The following is a 21,114-nucleotide window of genomic DNA, read 5'->3' as shown; positions in this document are numbered from 1 at the left end:
TTCACTAGTAGCTGACAAAGCCTGAAACATCAGCACTATTGCTTTGGTTATACTCAGTTTAACACACTGTCAGCTCTGGTTTAAGGGCTGTTAACAAGGTCTCCTAACACAGTTTAATCAAACAGGAAAAAATATCTTCCATGACCAGCATATAAAATATCTCATATATGAAGTCTTACTTGAGTGACTCTTCCACATTGACCAGCTCCACCGGGTAGAGCTGAACTCCAGACAGATCATCCTGTTCAGCGTTCACTCTGATGAACAGAAGAAATGCTTTGTTAAATTCATCCGATTTAGAAATATTAAAAGTCGATCACACAAGCAAAGTTGTGTTGATTTGCTGATTCATTACACATTATATGTATTACTTCTGCTTGGCATGTTTTATCTCGTGTGTAATCTTAAAACATATTAGATTTTAATTAAATTTGGTTTTAGTTTTTTAGTTTGGGATGTAAATTCAGAACATTTAAATTACTTCTTTATTCTGTGACAGGCATTTTTTATGAGCATGCTGCTTTGATAGAAGTCTGTGCTGAGTGCTTTCTAGTTAATAAAAAGCTTCTACTTTGTATGATTCATTATTTACAATTACAAAAGTGGTTTAAAAAAAATTAAATTTAAATGTATTTAATTCTGTATTTTGCTTCTAGTCCTTGTAAGTTTTAGTATTTGGGTAAAATTCCACTGTTGAATGAGACATTGAATAGAAAATATTAATAAGGTGTCAGAACATATTGATAGTTTGATTAGCATCAGTAACTAAACTCAGCTCTGGTTCTCACCTGCTGGGGTCCTGCAGCAGCTCCACCGCCTCCTTCAGCTGGTTGATCATGTCGATGTGGAGCTCTGTGCCCCCTGTGACCTTTGACCTGTGACCCCAAAGACACGTAAATATCCCACAATTATGGTTGGAATGAAAGAGCCACTCAACCATCGTGAGAGTTACTATAATGATAATACCAGTAATTGTAATAACCTAAACTGACGGAGAACGATGTAAACACATTATACAAACTATAAAACATAAAGATGCTTACCAGTTTCACTTCTGACCTCTGGAGTTAAAACGACGTAAAAGCCCTAAATCACAAACAACAATTTAAACATAAACAAATAAAGAGATGGATGAACTTACATTTGTTCTGTCGGCCAGTTCGAGTCCTCTTCTATCCTGAGAGGCTCGTCAAAGTCTGCTGCCGTCCGACCCTGCACACACAAACACACTCATTAACACACACACACACACGCACACATCAGCATCAGCACCAGCTGCAGCTGTCACATGATCCACAGTCTCTCTGCCACTGGCCGAAATTCAGAGACGTTACCGTTATCCCCAATACACAGACTCAACAATAAGGACACTGTATCAAACTCTTCCTCTCCTAAATCAGTTCCTTCCATCCACCACTCTCCACTTGTTTTTCACACTGGACTGAATGAGTAAACTGGAATAATCTGTTACTGTAACTTTCAACCCAAAGCCTTCCAGTAAAGCTTGTGATTTACTTTCAACATTCACAACACAAGCAGGAAAAAAAATCACAAGCGGTGAGATTATCATGCAGGTTGAAACATTTATCCACAAACACAACTTGTGTTTGAACTAACAACCCAACCAACTTTTGTGTAAAAAAAGTGGAAGATTTTCAAATGTGTGACGAACTCTTCTGTCAAAGACTATAACCAAATTTAAGCTTAGAATAGTGACATTTCAGTAAGATTGCTCTTTTGTCTTGTTTACATGTCTTATTTAAACAAAAAAAGTTTGCACTAACTAGATTCTGTAAAAAAAAAAATTAAATACAGCACTACACAGCACAACTGGAGGCCTTGAATGACTCGACTGAGACCAAAGCAGGCTGTTTTAAAGAGGTTGTAAAAATGTAAATAGTTTAATATGTATAGCATGTGGAGCCCCATTATTTCCCCCAGTATTGGAAAGACTTACAGGCCCTTGGAAAAATGTTGTATATTGAAATTCAACAAAATTCAGCTTGCATTTATTCTTTTTTAAGATTTATGTTATAAATAATATACTATAATAACAGTAATCCTGCACAAGTACATGTTTGATTTGTTCCTGCTTCTAGCCATGATTGTGTTTTCTCCATAGATTTGCAGGACTTTAGATTTTTACATATTTTTCATGTATTGCAATGAAAAATGAAGCGACAGTGAGTAAAATGTGACGGGAGCAAAAACCAGCGTTGTCTGTTGATAGGAAACAGGAAACGCACAGCGATCTTCTGTGTTATAATCCAACATTTTGTTAAAAACATGTATAAATAACGTCATGACTTCCTCCCAAAACATAACTGATGCTGTTGTTTTGTTTGAGTACTTTCAAGCACAAAGTCACACAGCTCCAGTACTCAGCTACACTCAATGATTCACCACTAAGCTCCTGAGCTCTTTGTGTTGTCCACTTTGTTTTATGTGAAGCCCTTATTTGGTCACAGCCGAGCCTCCGCAGTGACTCACTGTGAGCTAACCGGCTATAACAGGACAGTCTCTCCAACTGCTGACAACTTTTAACTCTGAAAGAGAATTTACTGATATAAAGTGACAGTGTAGGCTCCATTAAAACAAATCACAGGCTTCAGGAGCGGTCTCGCCATCACTTGAATAAAGTAGAACAGTTTTATATAACTGGACTTCTCTCTGAGAGGCATTATTCATGAACCATTTACTGCATCAATCTTTAAACTGAGGAGAAGCATCTTGCCTTGATGTAGTTGACGAAGCGAGTGCTCAGAGCCGAGTCTCTGTAGCTGAACTGGTCCTTCAGGGCTTCCGTAGGGCTCTCCTCGATCAGACGAACCGAGTCGGAGTTTGGATCAGCTGCAGAGGAGGAAACAGGAGCTGTGAGTGTCTCGAAGAAATAGTCTCAAATAAAATCTAATATCTACTAAATTGTGCCAACAAAATGTCTTTTCATGGAACAAAAACCAGCAGTGTTCGGTCTTTTTTGCCAACAATCCCACAATGCAATGTGTCCCATTTTGTAGACATGAATATTACTGATTTATGACTGTAGAATAAATTAAATAAAAAGTAGATAGTGAGTGATTTGAGACACAGTAACTGAATAAAACAATTATATTTTTTAAATAAAATACAATAACATAGAATAAGTGTTCTTATTCTGTAGCTAAGACTAATGGGAAATGTTGTTTTCAGACATGGGCCGGGCTTCAGCTTTCCAATTCTACTAAAACACTCAAACAAACACACAGCAAAACAGGTCTTTAACTAAACTAAACTAAAAAAATTTGTTCTCGACTGCAGTGTTTTTTCTGGTTACTGTGTTTGTTTTTTAATAAAAAATAAGAATTGAGTTCTTAAACCAGGAAGTGAGCTAGCATGTAATCTCCTCTAGAAGTCATTAAGGATTCTGAATGTGTTTTTGGTTAGATGCTTAAAATACATTAGCAAATTGTGCATTTTTAAGTTTTTACATGTGTTCTTAAAAAAGTATGTTAATAAACAATTTATTAGGTTACTGATTCGCTAGCTTGTCAAAACTGTTGGTTAGCTTGTCAGAGAGCGTCTGAAACCAACGGCTGAGACATTCAAGCTATGCGACTGTGGAGTAGTTCACAATAGCATAATGTTAGCTTTTTACTTTGTCAGCTGCATTAACACTTCAAACATCATAAAGGTGGAGTTAATTTGTGAAGATTATCCTGCTGAATAAAACGTGTCAGCATCAGAAAGCACAGAGCTTATTTTCTGCAATGATCCAAAATCCCCAGAGGTGAATTCTCCATAGACCCCATGTTGCTGCTAAGAACATGTCATTTTGTTTGCTCTCTATAGATCCCTACATTTTTATATTAGTGTTGGTTCTTTTTATAAAAAGGGTGAGAAAACAAATATGTATTGTGATTTTTTTTTTATATTGACTAAATCATGACTGGTGAAATGTGTAAAAAATGCATGAACAAATCTGGTAAAAAAAAACAAAAAACAAACAACCAACATTGTTTAACTATTCTTTGGTATAAATATTTTCTTTTTTAAATTTAGACTCTTCTTCAACTCTGAAATGACTTCAGTTATATGTTGGAGCTTCACTTTGCAGAATGACGTCAGCAGAGTTTTGTTTTTTTACATTAATCTGCTGCTCATTTTAAATCTCAGTTAAATACCAGATACTGTAGATCGAGGGGGGATTTGCAACACATATGTCTTATAATCAGTGATCAGTGTCTACTTGAAGGGGTCAACAACAACTCTGGGATTTGTGTGAAAATAAAATCTTTATCTGCATCGTTCAGAGCTTGTAGGAACAACTCGTCTCTTCGCTAAGCTCTGTGAATGTGACGCCCCCATCAGCTCTGACCTGATTCATGCTGATTGAAGTCTATTTAAACTGTGTGTCTCGGGAGCTGCTGCTGTTCTCTAATAGAGTTCAACAGCCCAGATAATCACACACACACACACACACACACACACACACACACACACACACGTAAAAACTACAAAAATAAAAATAGCCACGTACTAAATGAATTGATCAGACTTTATTTATCCTGTTGCTATACAGGATTTCCTGTTTTGGCGAATAAGTATCTTAAATGTGCTTTTAATAGCTTAATAGATTTACTGATAATCACATGTACTTAATCAGATATTGCTTATTAATCATTATGAGGTAAATGTGACGGCTAATTGTGACATTGATTACAGCTGACGGAAAATAATCAATAAAATAAATGTGATCGAGTTTCCCTGATGTGCTGTTTTTGTCTTTTTCACTGTAAATTAAATGTAATTGAATTGTTTTTTTCTTTTTGATTGTGGAAAGAAGTAAAAGAATGATTTTTCAAGGTGGTTTTTGTCTTTCAAAATAAAACATAATATTATAAGAGTCTGCAGGTTCTGAAAAGGTCTCAGTGCTGGACATAACTGTTGTTCAATCACCACTCAAGTCCTGTCCATTATAAACTGTGTGTGTGTGTGTGTGTGTATACCTGTCAGGGAGCTGATGTGTTCACTCGAGTCGTCTTTACTGATCCCCTCCTCCTCTGTGATGTGGCTCATCGGTACATTTAGACTCAGACTGTCTTCGTCTGACGGCTGCAACACAAATTATTAACAATAAAAATTATGTTAATGTGAGGATGTTCTGCATTTCCCTCTTTAATATCTCAATTAATTGAATACTTTGGGGTTTGGGACTATTGGGACAAAACAAGACATTTAAAGGTGTCCACTTGTAGGTAACGTATAGACAGCAGTCACTATTTTCTGATATTTTAAAATTCAAACTATTGTTGACAGATTAATCAATGACATAAACTACATTTATGACCACTTTCTAACCCAACATTTATTGATACTACTTTTATAAATTGTACAAAGTTTGATTCATTAAAAAACCAAAACAAAGTGTAATAAACAAGTTTCACTTCTGCATCTTTTTAAGCTCCTGTTGCATCACTTTATATCATAAGACACAAAAAATCACCTCATTTACTCTGCACAACATGCTGTACTAAATGTTTCTGTTAACGGTAACAATGTGGTTTATAATCCATTTACAGGATGCTGATTATAATGAGACACAGATTGCTGATACAATTAAGATTTTATTTAAACAGGTGTATTTAAGTCATGATGTAGTACATGCCCAAAACACAAACAGACATTTGAAGCATATAGACAATTACACTAATGGCACACACACACACACACACACAGACACAGACACTCTCAGTACCTCAGTAGCAGACAGTCTCTTGTCTCCGTTGTCGCTGCCGACTCCTGAGTCGCTGTCCTGCTTCTTCTGCTGCTCCATGTCCTCCACACTGCAGACACACAACACAGGTCACACACCTGACACACACACGCAAGGGAGGTGTGTATGAGTGTGCACTAGGGGGACGAGATAAAGTGTGCTACAGAGAGCGAGAGAGAGAGAGAGAGAGAGAGAGAGAGAGCAAGAGAGAGAGGGGAGGGGGGAGTTAGAGAGAGCAGTCTCTCTCTAACTCCCCCCTCTCTTACTCTGTCAGGCTGTGTTCACACCGTTTATGATTTTCTGCTCTTGTCTGACTTTTTAATTGCCACACGAAAATTACTTTTTTTTTTTAAGTATGTCAAAAGAAGAACAAAGACAAGAAAATGCACATTTAAAAGTCCCTTTGCGCCTACAGATTCCCTTGCAGCAAATTCAAAGCCCGAAAATAATTAGTTTGAGCTGCAAATAGGAAATCTGTTTGAATAATTAAATCTTTTAGGAAAACTGATATTTAGGAATATTTGGGCAGTTCAATCAAACTACTGTCTTCATCTCCGTATTTGTGCACACACGTAAACAGTGAATGTCTAGGTAAAAATATTTATTCATATTTTCTTAATAATTTCACTTGGAACTGTTACCTTCACTTTACACTAAACTTCTTAATTACGTAGGAAAATAATAATCAGTAATTTCCATTTGTGAAACTTCCCCGTCTGTCCGTCCTGGGAGATGGATCCCTCCTCTGTCGCTCTCCCTGAGGTTTCTTCTTCTTTTTCCCCTGCTAAAAGGGTTTTTTAAAGGAGTTTTTCCCTGGCCGATGTGAGGGTCTAAGGACAGAGGGTGTCGTACCATGTACAGTATGTAAAGCCCTTTGAGGCAAATCTGTGATTTTTGATTTTGGGCTATATAAATAAAATTGACTTGACTTGACTTGACTTGTTTGGACAAACATATCGATATAATAACAGAAATGGCTCATAAGAGTTTATTTTTAAAGCTGATATCTAGACATTTTCCATGGTTTTCTTGATAATGATTTCGGTTATGATCAAGAAAACCATGGAAATGGCTAGATATCAGCTCTAAAAATAAACTCTTATGAGCTATTTTTTGTTGTTTTCTTTATATTTGTTTCAAACAAATGTACCTTTAGTTGTACCAGGCATTAATATGAATGTGTGTAAAATAAATCATGTAAATTCCAAATAATACAAATGTCTTAAACTGTAATGCTCCGACAGCGAATGTGATTAGAAGATCTGTAACTCAGACTTTTTGTGTTTTATTTTGGCGGGGCTCTCTTCCTTCATCATGGTCGAAGGTAAACCGAGTTTCACTGTTAGTTGCTTTTCTTTAAAGGCGTTTGAATTAATGGAGTTTTAAAAATAGCATCAATCTGTTCTCACCTCCTCTGCAGTGAGAGAGAGAACAACCACAGCTCACCCAGATATAATATTATTAATCTGATGAAAAATGGAAGATCTGTTCAGTAAAACTGACAAATGTCTCCTTTAAAAAGCTGAGGAAAGCAATCTGACCAAACTTGGAGAGACATGAGTGAAATGAGCATATAGACAGAGTTTTGGAGAAAGAAAAAGAGATGATTCAAGAGGAATTAAAACAAAAAAAAGGGAAAGAAAACTGTGATGAAAACAAGGAAAAAAATAAAAGAAAGGAAAAAAAGGAGAGAAGCAAATAGAGAAATAAAAAAGAGAAAAGAAAACAAAAAAGAAGAGAGTTAAACCTGAAACCGGACAAACAGAATAAAGGAGAGAAAAAATAGAACACATCTGTAGGAAATAAAAGGATAAAGGATGTGTGTGTGTGTGTGTGTGTGTGTGTGTGTGTGTGTGTGTGTGTGTGTGTGTGTGTGTGTGTGTGTGTGTGTGAACCATTTTTCCTGCCCACATGTTGGGAGTGTTTTATGTGGGCGGACATCCTCTGAGAGCTGCTCTCTGGCTCAGTTTCAGCTGAATGACGGAGGCTTTTTCTTTTCTTTCTTTGCTCCATTTGATAAATCTCACCCTTTATTTCCTCCTCTCATCTGTCCTTTCTTAAAAAAATGATTCTGTTTTTTCTTCTTCACCCTCGATACTTCCTTTCTTCTTTCGTTCCCTCAATCTCACCATCCTTTTTAATCGATCGTCATGTCCTTCTTTTTCTCACTCTGTCTTTTTACCCGCCCCTCTTTTGGTTCTTTTGACCAAAAATGGCCCAAATGCCTAAAACGTTCTCACTTAGCTGATTTTACTATGGATACAGCTGTTTTTAGTTTCAGTCTGTAACTGTTAGACCTCCTTCAGACCAACAACATGTACTTAGAAGTCATTTATCCACGAAACAGCACCAAGAGTCTACAGCGGCTCTGTGAGGCTGTTTGTTTCTTTCATTTCCTCCATCGTTTATATCTTCCATCATTCCTTCTTTCCACCCAGCCATCATAAATAATACATGACCCGGCAGTGTCTGGATTATGGGCTAACTGTGCAGTGAAGCTCTGTGATGGCAGACAGTCTGTCAGTGTGACCCAGCAGGGAGTCGGAGGATGGATCACTTTCGGCTGACTAATGGAGGATTTGGCTCTAGCCTGAGAAACTGAGGAAGCTTAGATCACAGACAGCAGACAGAGACACTCAGCATCCCTCCACACAGTGTTATGTCACTGAAACCAAACTAAAGAAACCAAGCCTTGATGTGATGTAACATGCTTCTAGCAGCTGAGAATAACTAACAGCAAAAAGCATATTTGCAAAAGTTTGTGCGACACATTTTACATTGTTTCAGTTATTGTTTTAGTTTGGAAAGTTTGGAAGCAGCCGTCGCATTTGTGTTTTTCTCCTTTCATTTAATAATGGCTATTTTCACAAACAAATACATTATAAATCAGACACCAAATTTGACCAAGGTGTTGTTATTTTAAGCTTGATGCTGAAACAGGAACATGTTCCAATTTACATCTGCACATTTTGATGCAAAGCTTTCTGTTTCTTTTAACAATCACTGCTGATTTCTTCTGTTCTTCAGAGGGATTTTTTTTCTTTTTATCTCTTTCTGCCTTTTCAGTTGTCAGTCTGGACAATGATCTCTACTTGTGGACTTTTGAACACCAAAAATAACTCTACTATAATAAAGGAATTATGTATTCCACATAAAGGGAAACCATCATTGAAGCTCCTCAGATACTTAAATGAAACAAAATTGCATTTGTTTTGAAATATTTGCTCTTTAAGACTCTGTGAAAGTTACTACATATCATTTGAGTCTGTGTTTACTCTGCAGCTGCAGCTGTTCTTTCAGCGAGAAAAATTGAACCGGAGCACTTGTGTTATTTGCCAGAAGGCACAAAGACTGATGAGGTAATTATTCAATGTGTCAGAAGTGTATTCTGCAACATTCACATTAAGTTTTACTTGTTTAACAATTGATGAAAGTATAAAAAGAGATGAAGGAGGATGAGATATTCCATCATTGTAAGAACCGCTGCACTAATACAGAAGAGAGGCTCTTCCCATTGGCTGATAGTTAGATTGCACTGACCTGCCGGTGGTGGGCCGTGACAGGCTGAGGCGCTCGATGACGGGCAGGTAGAGAGAGTCGGGCATCTTTTCGCTGCGACACGCCTCGATGCTCAGATACTTGAATATGTGAACTTTGCCTTTTATACAGATCTGAAAAGACAAAAGAAAGATTTAAATGTTTCTTCTTCTGCTACCATCTCGACCTGTTTTCACTCAAGCTGCTGAGTCACTGAGTGCAGCTGATGTTTAACATTCCCACAGTGTCTTCTGTCCCTCAGCCTCAGAGACGATGCAGGTTGGTGCACACAGTTTCACATCAGCTCTTTAAAACCATGATGCAGTGTATCATAGAGTTCTTATCAGGTGCAGTGCATTGTTGTCTGTGTTGTGATGCTCTTGATATTGTGGGTTAAACTTTATATCAGCAACATTCAAGACATGGTTAAAATCACCATTCAAATTTACAGTAATATGTAATATAATATATGTATATGCTGCTACATGTGCACAACTATCCTGGTTTCAGAAAGCTAGATACACGAGCAGAAGTTGTTGTTTTTTCAGCTGATTCGGTTACATAAATCAAATTCAACATAGTTCAAATTCAGTAACTTATGCTGGGAAACTAGCTGAATATAGCTTATGAAACTGAATCAACCGAGTTAATGAGTCAGACTAACAGAAATAAGCCTGGCTTATTCGATAAAGGCCATTTATGGAACAAACCCCAGGATAATGTGGCATGTAAACACCAGATCCAGGTTTGCAGGCAGACGATCAGAAACCAGGATACTGTTACTATTATTTTTATTTTATATATATATATATATATGTATATATATATATATATATATATATATATATATATATATATATATATATATATATATATATATATATATATATATATATGTATATATATATATATATATATAATTTTTTTTAATTGCTATGTATCTATAGTAGTGTTCAATATAATAGCCCAAGCCCAAGCCCAAGTCCAATGTGACTAACCAGATTAATGGCATACCATGGCATACAAGGTACCAGTAGGTGCAGTAGATTCTCAGAAAACCAACAAGACCCAGCATTCGTGATATGCACGCTCTTAAGGCTGTGCAATTGGGCAATTAGTTGAAAGGGGTCTGCCATGTAGCAATAAAAAATATATTAAAAACCTGGATTAATCTGGTTAGTCACATTGGACTGCTATTATATTGAACACTACTGTATATGTTTCCTTAGTATTATGTCTATTTACTTTCTGTTTCCTTGTTTGTAACATGTGCCTTGCACAGAGTGAATGGATTGAATGTGTGTAGTTCAGGGTGGGTGGGTGGGTGACTACACCTGGACTGATATGGGTACATAAGAAATGGATCTTTAACCTGTTCTGGAACCACTGTCTTTTGTAAGAACTGAGATCCTGACTGTTTGTAAAAAAAAAAAAAAAAAAAACAATAAAGAAAGTCTGGATGAGAAACCAGGATACTGTTATGATTTATCCCTCATTCACACAGGGAAAAAAAACAGATCATAACAAGATTATGTTCAATTCACACTACATGATTTTCAAAGTCGTCATATCGACGTAATGTTCGCGCTACACAACTTGTTGTCTTCTAATTGGAGAAATCTCTGGAGTAATCCCAGATGTCTGATCTCCACACTATATGTTTTCACAAAAATAATTTTGTAATCATGCTTATCGATACTGCTGTTGGCACAAACGATAACATTTTGCCATTAGCTTTTCCTAAACTTAACCAAAGTAGTTTTTGTGCAGTGGTGCATCTTAAATTGTTGACTCTGTTTACATTGTATATAATGTTCCCAAATGTACTTTTTCTTTTGTTTAAATTGTTAATACTTTATTATTTTTCTACTTGTTTTAATTGTAAATTGTTAATACTTTTTTTTATTTTTCTATTTTTTTAAATTGTAAATTGTTAATACTTTTTTGATTTATATTTCTAGTTCATACAGCTTGTTTACTATTGATTGTTATTTTTTATTGAAGCTCCTCTTTATCTTGCTTTCCACTTTGCTGCTGTGAATTTCCCCGTTGTGGGACTAGTAAAGGAAAATCTTATCTTATCTTAAATTTGCCTGTGGTGTCCACAGGTTATGAGTTGGGAATGTGACCAGGCTGATCAGATGACCCCTGTAGATTCCCCAAAAACTACTCGACAGGTTGAGATCATAGCCTGCTTGTTATCTGGAACGAGTTTTCAATGAATCAGCGAGCCTCATATCTCGTGCCTGTGAACAGTTCACACATTGCACTCGAAGGCCAAGACAAACCAGATTCACTCTGATGTGGGCCTTTCGTCAGTGAGTCAGTGAGTGGAAAATCCCAGCTAAAGTTGTGTTGTGTGAACTGGGCATAAGAATCCGAACCAGGATACAACATTGTGTGTGTGTGTGTGTGTGTGTGTGTGTGTGTGTGTGTGTGTGTGTGTACCTGTGCAGGTGGGCTCTGCAGTGGGTTGTTTTCCAACTGTAGGGACTGGAGCTGCTTCATCTTCCTGTAACACACCGGGATGGTGGACACCTTGTTACAGGAGAAGTCGAACTTCACCAGAGGAAGGCCAGCCAAGTCTGCAGGAAACACACAAACACACAAAGAAAAATCATCTTGTTTTTCGTTAATTTTTAGATGAGACATACTTTGATTTAGTTAGTCATGTTGGCCTAAATATAAGACTTTTTTCTGGCAATGACATTTGAAAAAATGGGGGTTGTTTTATATTCAAGGACCCTATTTGATGCTTCAGTCCATTTATATGGAGCCCAGTTTAACTGAGTTTCTGACAGCTCATGCGACACGTTTTGCTGCCACAGAGAGGTCAGTTACTGATGCATGAAAACAAGCTTTGTACGGTTGTATTCTGTGAATAGGACCCAAGCTGCATACTGTCCACAGTGGGGGGATAGTGTATGGAGACAAGGACCCTTAAAATCTACATTACAACATTCAAGGAGCCACGGAACATATACGAGCTACATTTCACAAATCTACACTCACTCACACACACATTCACACACGGTTCAAACCGCTGACATGTTTCCCATCACACAGAACAATGCAGCTGTTGTTGTTATTTTCAGAGGAGGTTTTTGTAATTGTTAGCAGACGAGAGTCTCACTGTTTCTCTTTGTGTGAACTATATTCTTCATTAAAACTCAAATACCTGGAAATAAAGGCCTTGCAGTCGACAAACTGGCGTCCCTAAGCTGTAATTTAACAACAGACTGTTTAATGTTCACTATGAATGTGCAGTCTGTGAGTTATAGTCCGTGTAGAAGCCTGCAGACATACACATGCAGGTACTAAAGGGTATAAAACTTAATTATCACTCAACAAACTGGCTACCTGATAAATTAAAAAGATGAGAAGGAGGCTTAAGTTTGACTTGATGAACATGGTTGCTGAAAATATATTTTGTTTTGCAGGTTTTAAGCCATGGGAAACATAGATGTAGAGTAACCTAGGATCACTACATGACACTTAAGAGCCATCTTCAACAGGGAGCTCAGGCTGCACCAGGAGGAAGAAGTCCCAAAAGAAACTAATGTTTCAATGGACCTTTAAGTACTTATCTTGACTTAGTTAGAAATATACTTATTCTCTTTGATTGCTGTCAAATGACATCATTTATACCAAAACACACAACATACCACTATACATGTATTACTGAGGTATCAATTAGCATAAAAACTGTATTATACAGGCAATTTAAAGTGCTTCTTTGGTGCATGAATGTATTTTCAAAACATTAAAGACAGCAAATTCCTGAACATTGTGTTTGTGTTGCAGGAATATAAGAACTGTGTCGATGGGACATTCTGAGTCTTAGTAATGTAAAAAAAAAAAAAAAAATTTAAATTAATGTATTTTGACACTCCCACAAGTTCTTCTTCTGTTTCATTCTTAGTTGTGTAACTACAGTTCCCATAATGCTTTGAGAGATGCAGCCAGAAGGTATAATGTTGCCATGGATTCAGTGAGTTAGCTGTGAGCTGCATTTTTAGCCTCTAAACTCCATACATTTCAGCAAACTTACAGCTGTTGGCTGTATGAGCTTGCACTGTGACAATGGAAAAAGACATTGCATGCTGAAAAGAAAACAAATTATAAGGCAAGATGGGAAAATATATAAACAATATATCATGTTTTTTTAGGATTTCCAAGCAGCATTATGGTGATTTATTAAAAAACTGTTCAAAACTTTCAAATTCAAATTAGAAAAGTTTCTGTAAATTAATTTTTCTGACACAAACTGCATCAGATTCAATGGATTAGACAATGAAATAAAATGTGAAAGTGGTCAGACAATAAATGACTCAGTGTGTGGTTGCTTCACTACAGAGGTGCTGACTCACTCCACCGATTAAAACACAGACAGACCTGCCCCTCATAAACCCTCTGAGCTCTCTCTGATCGTGTCTTCTGCCAAAAGGTTAAAAGTAAACCTCAGTGGAGCGAACCGCAGTGACCCGGTGACACCACATGAGACACACAGTGAAAACATGTATTATCATATACAAAAACCATTGAAAAGTTTGAAATCCCCTGCCACAGATGTTGGAGAAAGTCAAAATATGTTGTATGAAGGGTTAGTTTTGGAACACAGAACTCTGTAGTTAAACCAGACTGACAAGTGAAATGGCAGATAAAGAGATAAGATTCCTCCGAGTTCAACGAGCACAGAAGAAATGAGGTGTCATTGTTTAATGAAAGTGGTAGCTTAACATGTGTGTTATTCTGTTTAATAGATTAATTTGTCTCTTCTGATCCTGGGCTGGCTCTGTGCTTGTCCTGACTTTAGCTGCATTGCCTTTGTTAGCTTTATGAAAGAGTCGGTTGAAAATCTCAAAAATCTCAGTCTGATCGAATTAGATGTTCCAAAGGTTTTTTAAGGTTGTTCCTCCATGGATTAATTTGGACTTGGTAGTATCATAAATCACAAGCTTTATGTTAGGCTTGTTTCAAATGAGTACTTTCTGATTGTTTTGGCTACACCCACTAGTTAGTTCCCCTCGACCTCTGTTCCCATACAGGTACTTTGTAGCGGCTAACAAACAGAGTTCGAATGTGACAACAGACCGACACGCTACATTTAGCGACTATTCAGACCCTACTAGCAACTCTTTTTCAAAAAAACGACTAGCAAAAAATCTAGCAACTTTTTCTGGTGTTATTGGAGACTTTTGGAGACTTGTTCCTACTCTTCTTAACGAGTAGCAGGCGCCGTGCCAAGTGCTCACAAGCAGCCCAGTCCTGCCGCAGCAGTCTCTCCCAGCTGCAGTCAGCAGAGCAGGAGATGTTAACCCCTCAGCGTCCAGTTTGCACCAGTCTTCAAATGAACATGCATGCGCGAAATTGCAGCTCAGTAGCGGCTCAGAAAGTAGGAAGGTACTTTTTCAGCTGCTTCCTGAGCCACTAACCGGTGAAGTTGGGTAGATCTTGGGCGGATCCTCTCTTCCAAACCACACCCATAGTGGCTCACAGGAGGGAAAAGTACCTAATGGAAACGTGCCTGTTGTCTTCACACACACAGAAGAACTTCCACACATGATGACGACATGACGTGTGCATGTGTGTGCTTTGGAGTCTGGTCTCCACTCAAAAACGACAATGTAGGGCGTTTGTATAGGCAGCAAAATACAACTCTGCAGCCTTTTGTACAACCAAGAACTGTACGTGTATGTACAGTAGTGTTCAAAATAATAGCAGTCCAGTGGGTCTCACTGCTGTGGATCTGGTTTGGCCACAGATGGGAATACTCCTCTCCTGGTCCACTCACCATCACTACTGGCCAATGGTGGTGCTTCATCACCTGCTGCTGTGCCCTCCCAGAACTCCTGCTCCTCTCTGTCTCTAACTCTCTTGTGACTAACCAGATTAATCCAGGTTTTTAGTATATATTTATTGCTACATGGCAAACAAATTAGGTGCAGGAAATTCTCAAAAAAACCAACAGAACCAGCATTCGTGATATGCCGTTCTTAAGGCTGTGCAATTGGGCAATTAGTTGAAAGGAGTGTGTTCAAAAATATAGCAGTGTGGCATTCAATCAGTGAGGCCATCAATTTTGTGAAAAAACAGGTGTGAATCAGGTGGCCTCTATTTAAGGATGAAGCCAGCACTTGTTGAACATGCATTTCTCTTTGAAAGCCTGAGGAAAATGGGTCGTTCAAGACATTGTTCAGGGGCGTCCCGGTGGCTCACACTGGTAGAACGTTACCATTAAGGCCGAGTCCTTGCTGCGGTTCGAATCCGACCTGTGCTCCCTTTGCCGCATGTCTTCCCCTCTGTCACCCCCTTTCTATCTGTCACTTTCAATAAAGCATGAAAAATACCCAAAAAATAATCTTTAAAAAAAAGACATTGTTCAGAACAACAGCGTACTTTGATTAAAAAGTTGATTGGAGACGGGAAAACTAAAGAGGTGCAAACAATTATAGGCTGTTCAGCTAAAATGATCTCCAATGCTTTAAAGTGGAGAGCAAAACCAGAGACACGTGGCAGAAAACGGAAGACAACCACCAAAATAGATGGAAGAATAAGCAGAATGTCAAAGGCTCAGCCAATGATCAGCTCCAGGATGATCAAAGACAGTCTGGAGTTACCTGTAAGTGCTGTGACAGTTAGAAGACGTCTGTGTGAAGCTAATCTATTTACAAGAATCCCCCGCAAAGTCCCTCTGTTAAAAAAAAGGCCAAAGAACACATAAACTGGCCTAAAGAGAAATGGAGGAACATTTTGTGGACTGATGAGAGTAAAATTGTTCTTTTTGGGTCCAAGGGCCGCAGATAGTTTGTGAGACGACCCCCAAACTCTGAATTCAAGCCACAGTACACAGTGAAGACAGTGAAGCATGGTGGTGCAAGCATCATGCTATGGGCATGTTTCTCCTACTATGGTGTTGGGCCTATTTATCACATACCAGGGATCATGGATCAGTTTGTATATGTCAAAATAATTGAAGAGGTCATGCTGCCTTATGCTGAAGAGGACATGCCCTTGAAATGGGTGTTTCAACAAGACAATGACCTCAAACACACTAGTAAACCAGCAAAATCTTGGTTCCAAACCAACAACATTGATGTTATGGAGTGGCCAGCCCAATCCCCGGACCTTGATCCAATTGAGAACTTGTGGGTGACATCAAAAATGCTGTTTCTGAAGCAAAACCAAGAAATGTAAATGAATTGTAGAATGTTGTTAGAGAATCTTGAAGTGTAATAACAGCTGAAAGGTGCCACAAGTTGGTTGACTCCATGCCACACAGATGTGAGTTTGTAAAGTCAATGGCAGACACTGATATATTTTTGAACATACCCCTTTCATCTAGCGTGCATATCACGAATGCTGGGTCTTGTCGGTTTTCTGAGAATCTACTGCACCTACTGGTACCTTGTTTGCCATGTAGCAATACAAAATATACAAAAAACCTGGATTAATCTGGTTAGTCACATTGGACTGCTATTATTTTGAACACTACTGTATATGGACTTGTGTGCTATTTTTAGAACGCTGCACTCTGGACCGTGAGCAGTAAAACGCTCATATATGTGGTTATGGGTGGTATTGACAAACAGTCTATTCTGTCATTTAGGTTGGAGATCTTGTTGGATTAAATTAGATGTTCCAAAGGTTTTTTAAAGTTGTTCCTTCGGTTTTGGCAGTGTCACAAATCACAAGCTTTATGTTGTCTCCACTCACACAGAATAATGTCCACACATGATGGAGACATAACGTGTGCATGTCTGTGCTTTGTGCTATTGCTGCCACTGTGTGGGCGGCATGCAGAGAAATCATTTGCAGATTTATTAGTTAGACATTAGTGCTCCTTTAATGTGTAACTGTATCCGTCCTTCCTTGAGGTTTTTCATTCCTGGTTGTTTCATGCATTCTATAAATAAACTCCTCTTTGCTGTGTGTGTGTGTGTGTGTGTGTGTGTGTGTGTGTGTGTGTGTGTGTTTAAATTAATCCTCAGACAAACAGCACAGACTGATGTCTGGGTTGGTGGGAATAAACCATTCAGGGAGTCATTTCCTGCTGACTGTTGATGCAGTGTAGCTGTAGAGCCCATCAATTGTGACAAAGCGATCATTACAGACATTTCCCGACAGTCGCTCATAATTAAAACTGCTCGTAGGCGGTAATAATGTCAGCTGAGCAGCCATGATGGAGGGAGCGTCGACACCAGAAAGCATTCCTCTGGTTACAGGATAAAAATGTATCCTGGAGTTTTTTATGCACAAAAACATGCTCACTATTTCTGCAATGTCACTAAGTGCAAAGTACTCAGATTTACTGTGTTTTTGTAGAATAAAAAATTAGAAGATGTATCAACGGACACATATGCAGGTTATGTAGCCAAGTACATTTACCCAAAACATTGTACTACGGATTCAAAGCACTTGTACTTCATTTGAGTATTTCCATGATGCTATTTTAATTCTATTAATGCAGTAGTAATAAATAATCCCAAAACAACATATGTAATATTAAAACTCTGACAGGAAACATTATACTGCACAATGGACAGTTTTATATTTTAAGTTTATTTTCCATGTCCCGTTTTTCCCTGTGTAGTAATATTACTTTTACTTCAGAATATTTCTGCCAGCTGTGATCTTTTTTGCAACCATTGTTGTAACCTGAACATCTTACTGCCATGGTGATGTATTTGGCTCTGAGGATCATTTTTCCATCAGGTCTGCAGATTTGATCATTAGATTGGAGCTTGGCTGACTTAAAAACCACTACAGCAGTCCTGGTGGTCTTATCTCGGGGCCTGTTTACAGAAGTCTGTCCACAGTCTGCACAAGTTTAACAGATATTAAATCAAAAACAACATCCCTCCTCTCTGTCAGGCTGCCGTCCAGTCTGCTTGCTCCAAGCCTCCCTGTCGCTGTGGCATCAAGCCGCAGAGCTAGATAAAAGCCCATCAATCAGCCCGGGAAATGCCTTTATAGTGAGTGACGAGTATATGTTGAGTTTGGAAAATAAAGCATTATATCCAGACAGACTGGACAAGTGGAAAGAATCATCCGTTCAGGCATCAAAAACATTTCTGCACAAAGTATTCTTGCTTGCTAAGTTCCAAAAATCAGTCAGCATATGCTGTTACAAAACAAATATTCAGTTAAAAGTTGATTATGTTACCAATCCATCTCTAATTCTGCCATTCTAATGGTTTGTTTTGTGATGATATAATAATGATGAAGAATGATAATAACTGCTCCTCCTGAAGTTTCTTTCATCTTTTCCTTATTAAATGTTTTTTTGTCTTATTTGAATTGAGGGTCAGATGAGATTTGTGATACTGGGTGATATAGATAAACTTGACTTGACAGCAGGTAGAGTAAAAAGTCCAAAATCACACACATCACATTGGAATATGCTGCTTTCTACAGACAGGTTTCTCCATGGGGCAGAGGAGAGTGTTTAAATGTCTTGATTTTCATCAAAATAATCCTTTTACATTTCCATTTGGGCACTGTCCTCCATCAGTCATCAACAAAAAGTCATCTGTGGTGTGTGACATAAAACTACATTAAAGGCCTGTTGTCATTTTTTAACATATTTACAACTTTAATCCACCTTCTCACCCGGACAGGCCTCAAAGTTAAGTTTAAAAAGTGGCTGTCGAGCTTTTTGTTGTCAAATTTGAAAATATGGTTGCCATTTTTGGTCACCTTTTATTTTTTGAGTACTTAAGATACTATGTAGTTAAACTCCAGCATAAAAATAAAATGTGACATAAAGCACCTTAAAATGTTTTCATTCAGGTCCAGCTACTTCTTTGTCAGCTGAATCAATTTGCACATTTCTTTGTTTATGTCACAGTTTAGACAAACTTTTCAACCCACAAACAAACAAATGAATGTGCTGCACCTTTGTCTCTGAAACAGACGCACCAGTTAATTTGCAGTTGTCTGTTTCCAGTTCTGACTGTAATACCAAAGTTTAAATATTGTTAATGGAATAAAAATTTAAAAAGTATTTGTTTTTGGGTGCAATTTTTTTCTAAATGTTAGGAAGCAGTTGCTACAAAATCAGACCAAGAAACGGATGCCAATTCCAATAGCATGTTACGGTGAAATGGTTGACATATATACACACAACATTGTTTCAGAGTATTAAAATTGATAATTAAAACGATAACTCCAACCTCTGCAGCAACGTATAACTCCTCACCTTCTATACAAAAACGATCAGAACTTTAATTGGCAACTATTTTAATAATCAATTAACCATTTTGAGTGTGTTTTTTTTAAAGAAATGCCAAAATTCCTTTAACTTCCTCAAAATGAAAAACTGTTTTGCTTTTTCTGCTGTAGACTGAATATCTTTTGGGCTGTGATTTTAATTGCAATTTGGGAGCTGCCCGTCTTCAGCCAATTCATTTAAAGTGGGCGGTGTCTGTCTCTTGCAGCCTTGTGGTCATCTTTTTCTGTCACTCACTTATTTGGGGACTGGAGGTTGTTCTCCAGGCTCACTGAGGGTCATGTATATTTTTGGGGACTGGGTGTGGCCGTGAGTACAGAGCACTCTGTGGTCCCAAAGTCAACCTCCACATCCAGTATATGTTTGAACTGTTCTCAGCTTTTCAATTACAATCAATAAGAGCAGCAAATGTCTCATGTTATCTCCTTAAAGTGCACAACCCTCTCTTTGTAAAGTAAAGTGGACTATTTAAAGGTTTATTTGATCTAAATCTCACCTCAAGACAGTTGTGAAAGAAGTACTCACTCTTTTACTTGAGTCACATTTCATAATAATATAAATTATATTATTGCATTATAATAAATGTTGCATTAATGTGTAATAATCACTAATCAGCTGGTAAATAAATATACTTTATATACTACTGGGTAGCATATTCCATAAAAATACATCATTTATCATCTGATTGATACTAATGCTAGATAATTTCAATCTAAAAGTAGCCCAGTAACTGAAACTATGAAATAAATGTCCTGAAAGTACAATATCTGTCTTTGATATGTAGTAGAGTAGCAGTATTGATCTGCATAAACTGGCAGTAGTCTTAATTGTACTTCAGCACTTAAGTAAATGTACTTTGATCTTGAGGATAAAAATGTGTCACTTTGCCTACATTACACTCTGAAAGTAGACTGAAAGTTTTCCAACCAAACTTTACAAACCTTCAGGTCACAGTTAGATCCGTTCCTTCCAAAATCAGCCAAGCAGACAAGAAAAGACACTTTATGTTGTTTCAGACATAAAAAGGACAAAAAAGGATCGGTTGGGCTAAATTTAGCCCTGCAGAGGAGAAGGCACTTCTGTGGCAAACTCACCTTCCGGCAGGACGCAGAGGAGGTTTCTGCGCACGTTGAGTTCTCGCAGAGCTTTGAGTCTGCCGATGTGGCGAGGAAGGGCCGAGATCTCATTACAGCTGATGTCCTGGAGGAGATAAAACAGCAAGCTTAGAAGAACAAGATTAAATCTGGATCTAAGGGGCGAATTCACAAAGAATGGGTTGCAGCCGCTGGATTGTGCATCACTTGCAGCCGCTGTCTGCTCTGACATAAGGTCTGATTGACGAAAGAAATTGTGCAAATTATATCACAGCGCAAACGTGACCATAGAGTTTTGAAGCTGAGCACAATTTGCCTCACATTTACCTACAATTGCAATTATTTGAAGTTGCAAAGTTTTTTTTTTTTTAATCGAACGAACTCAGCTCATTTCACTGCATAAATACAGTAAATATGTCTTGAGAGAGAAGAGAGACGCAGTGCGTATTTACGCACAAGGCCCAACAGTGGGTCTTCATTGATTTATTTAATTAATGTTC

General features: G+C 37.8%; 1 protein-coding gene across 6 annotated transcripts in view; it reads right to left on the bottom strand.

Moving 5' to 3' along the window:
- The window catches only part of lrch1 (leucine-rich repeats and calponin homology (CH) domain containing 1), a 95,264-nt gene that overhangs the window by 34,957 nt on the left and 39,193 nt on the right, over positions 1 to 21,114 (bottom strand). For all 6 annotated transcript variants that reach the window (XM_059343522.1, XM_059343525.1, XM_059343520.1 and 3 more), the window contains exons 4-12: positions 20,615 to 20,720; positions 11,738 to 11,874; positions 9,293 to 9,423; positions 5,735 to 5,822; positions 4,986 to 5,091; positions 2,735 to 2,850; positions 1,142 to 1,212; positions 789 to 875; positions 180 to 257 (exon numbers count right to left, since the gene is read on the bottom strand). In XM_059343522.1, the coding sequence (XP_059199505.1) occupies positions 180 to 257; positions 789 to 875; positions 1,142 to 1,212; positions 2,735 to 2,850; positions 4,986 to 5,091; positions 5,735 to 5,822; positions 9,293 to 9,423; positions 11,738 to 11,874; positions 20,615 to 20,720 (920 nt within the window). The remainder of the gene's footprint in view (positions 1 to 179; positions 258 to 788; positions 876 to 1,141; positions 1,213 to 2,734; positions 2,851 to 4,985; positions 5,092 to 5,734; positions 5,823 to 9,292; positions 9,424 to 11,737; positions 11,875 to 20,614; positions 20,721 to 21,114) is intronic.

Source organism: Centropristis striata, chromosome 10, assembly GCF_030273125.1.
Source record: "Centropristis striata isolate RG_2023a ecotype Rhode Island chromosome 10, C.striata_1.0, whole genome shotgun sequence".
NCBI classification, from domain to species: Eukaryota; Metazoa; Chordata; class Actinopteri; order Perciformes; family Serranidae; genus Centropristis; species Centropristis striata.
Note: the sequence above shows the minus strand (reverse complement) of the source record. Positions and strands in the feature narration are given on the sequence as shown.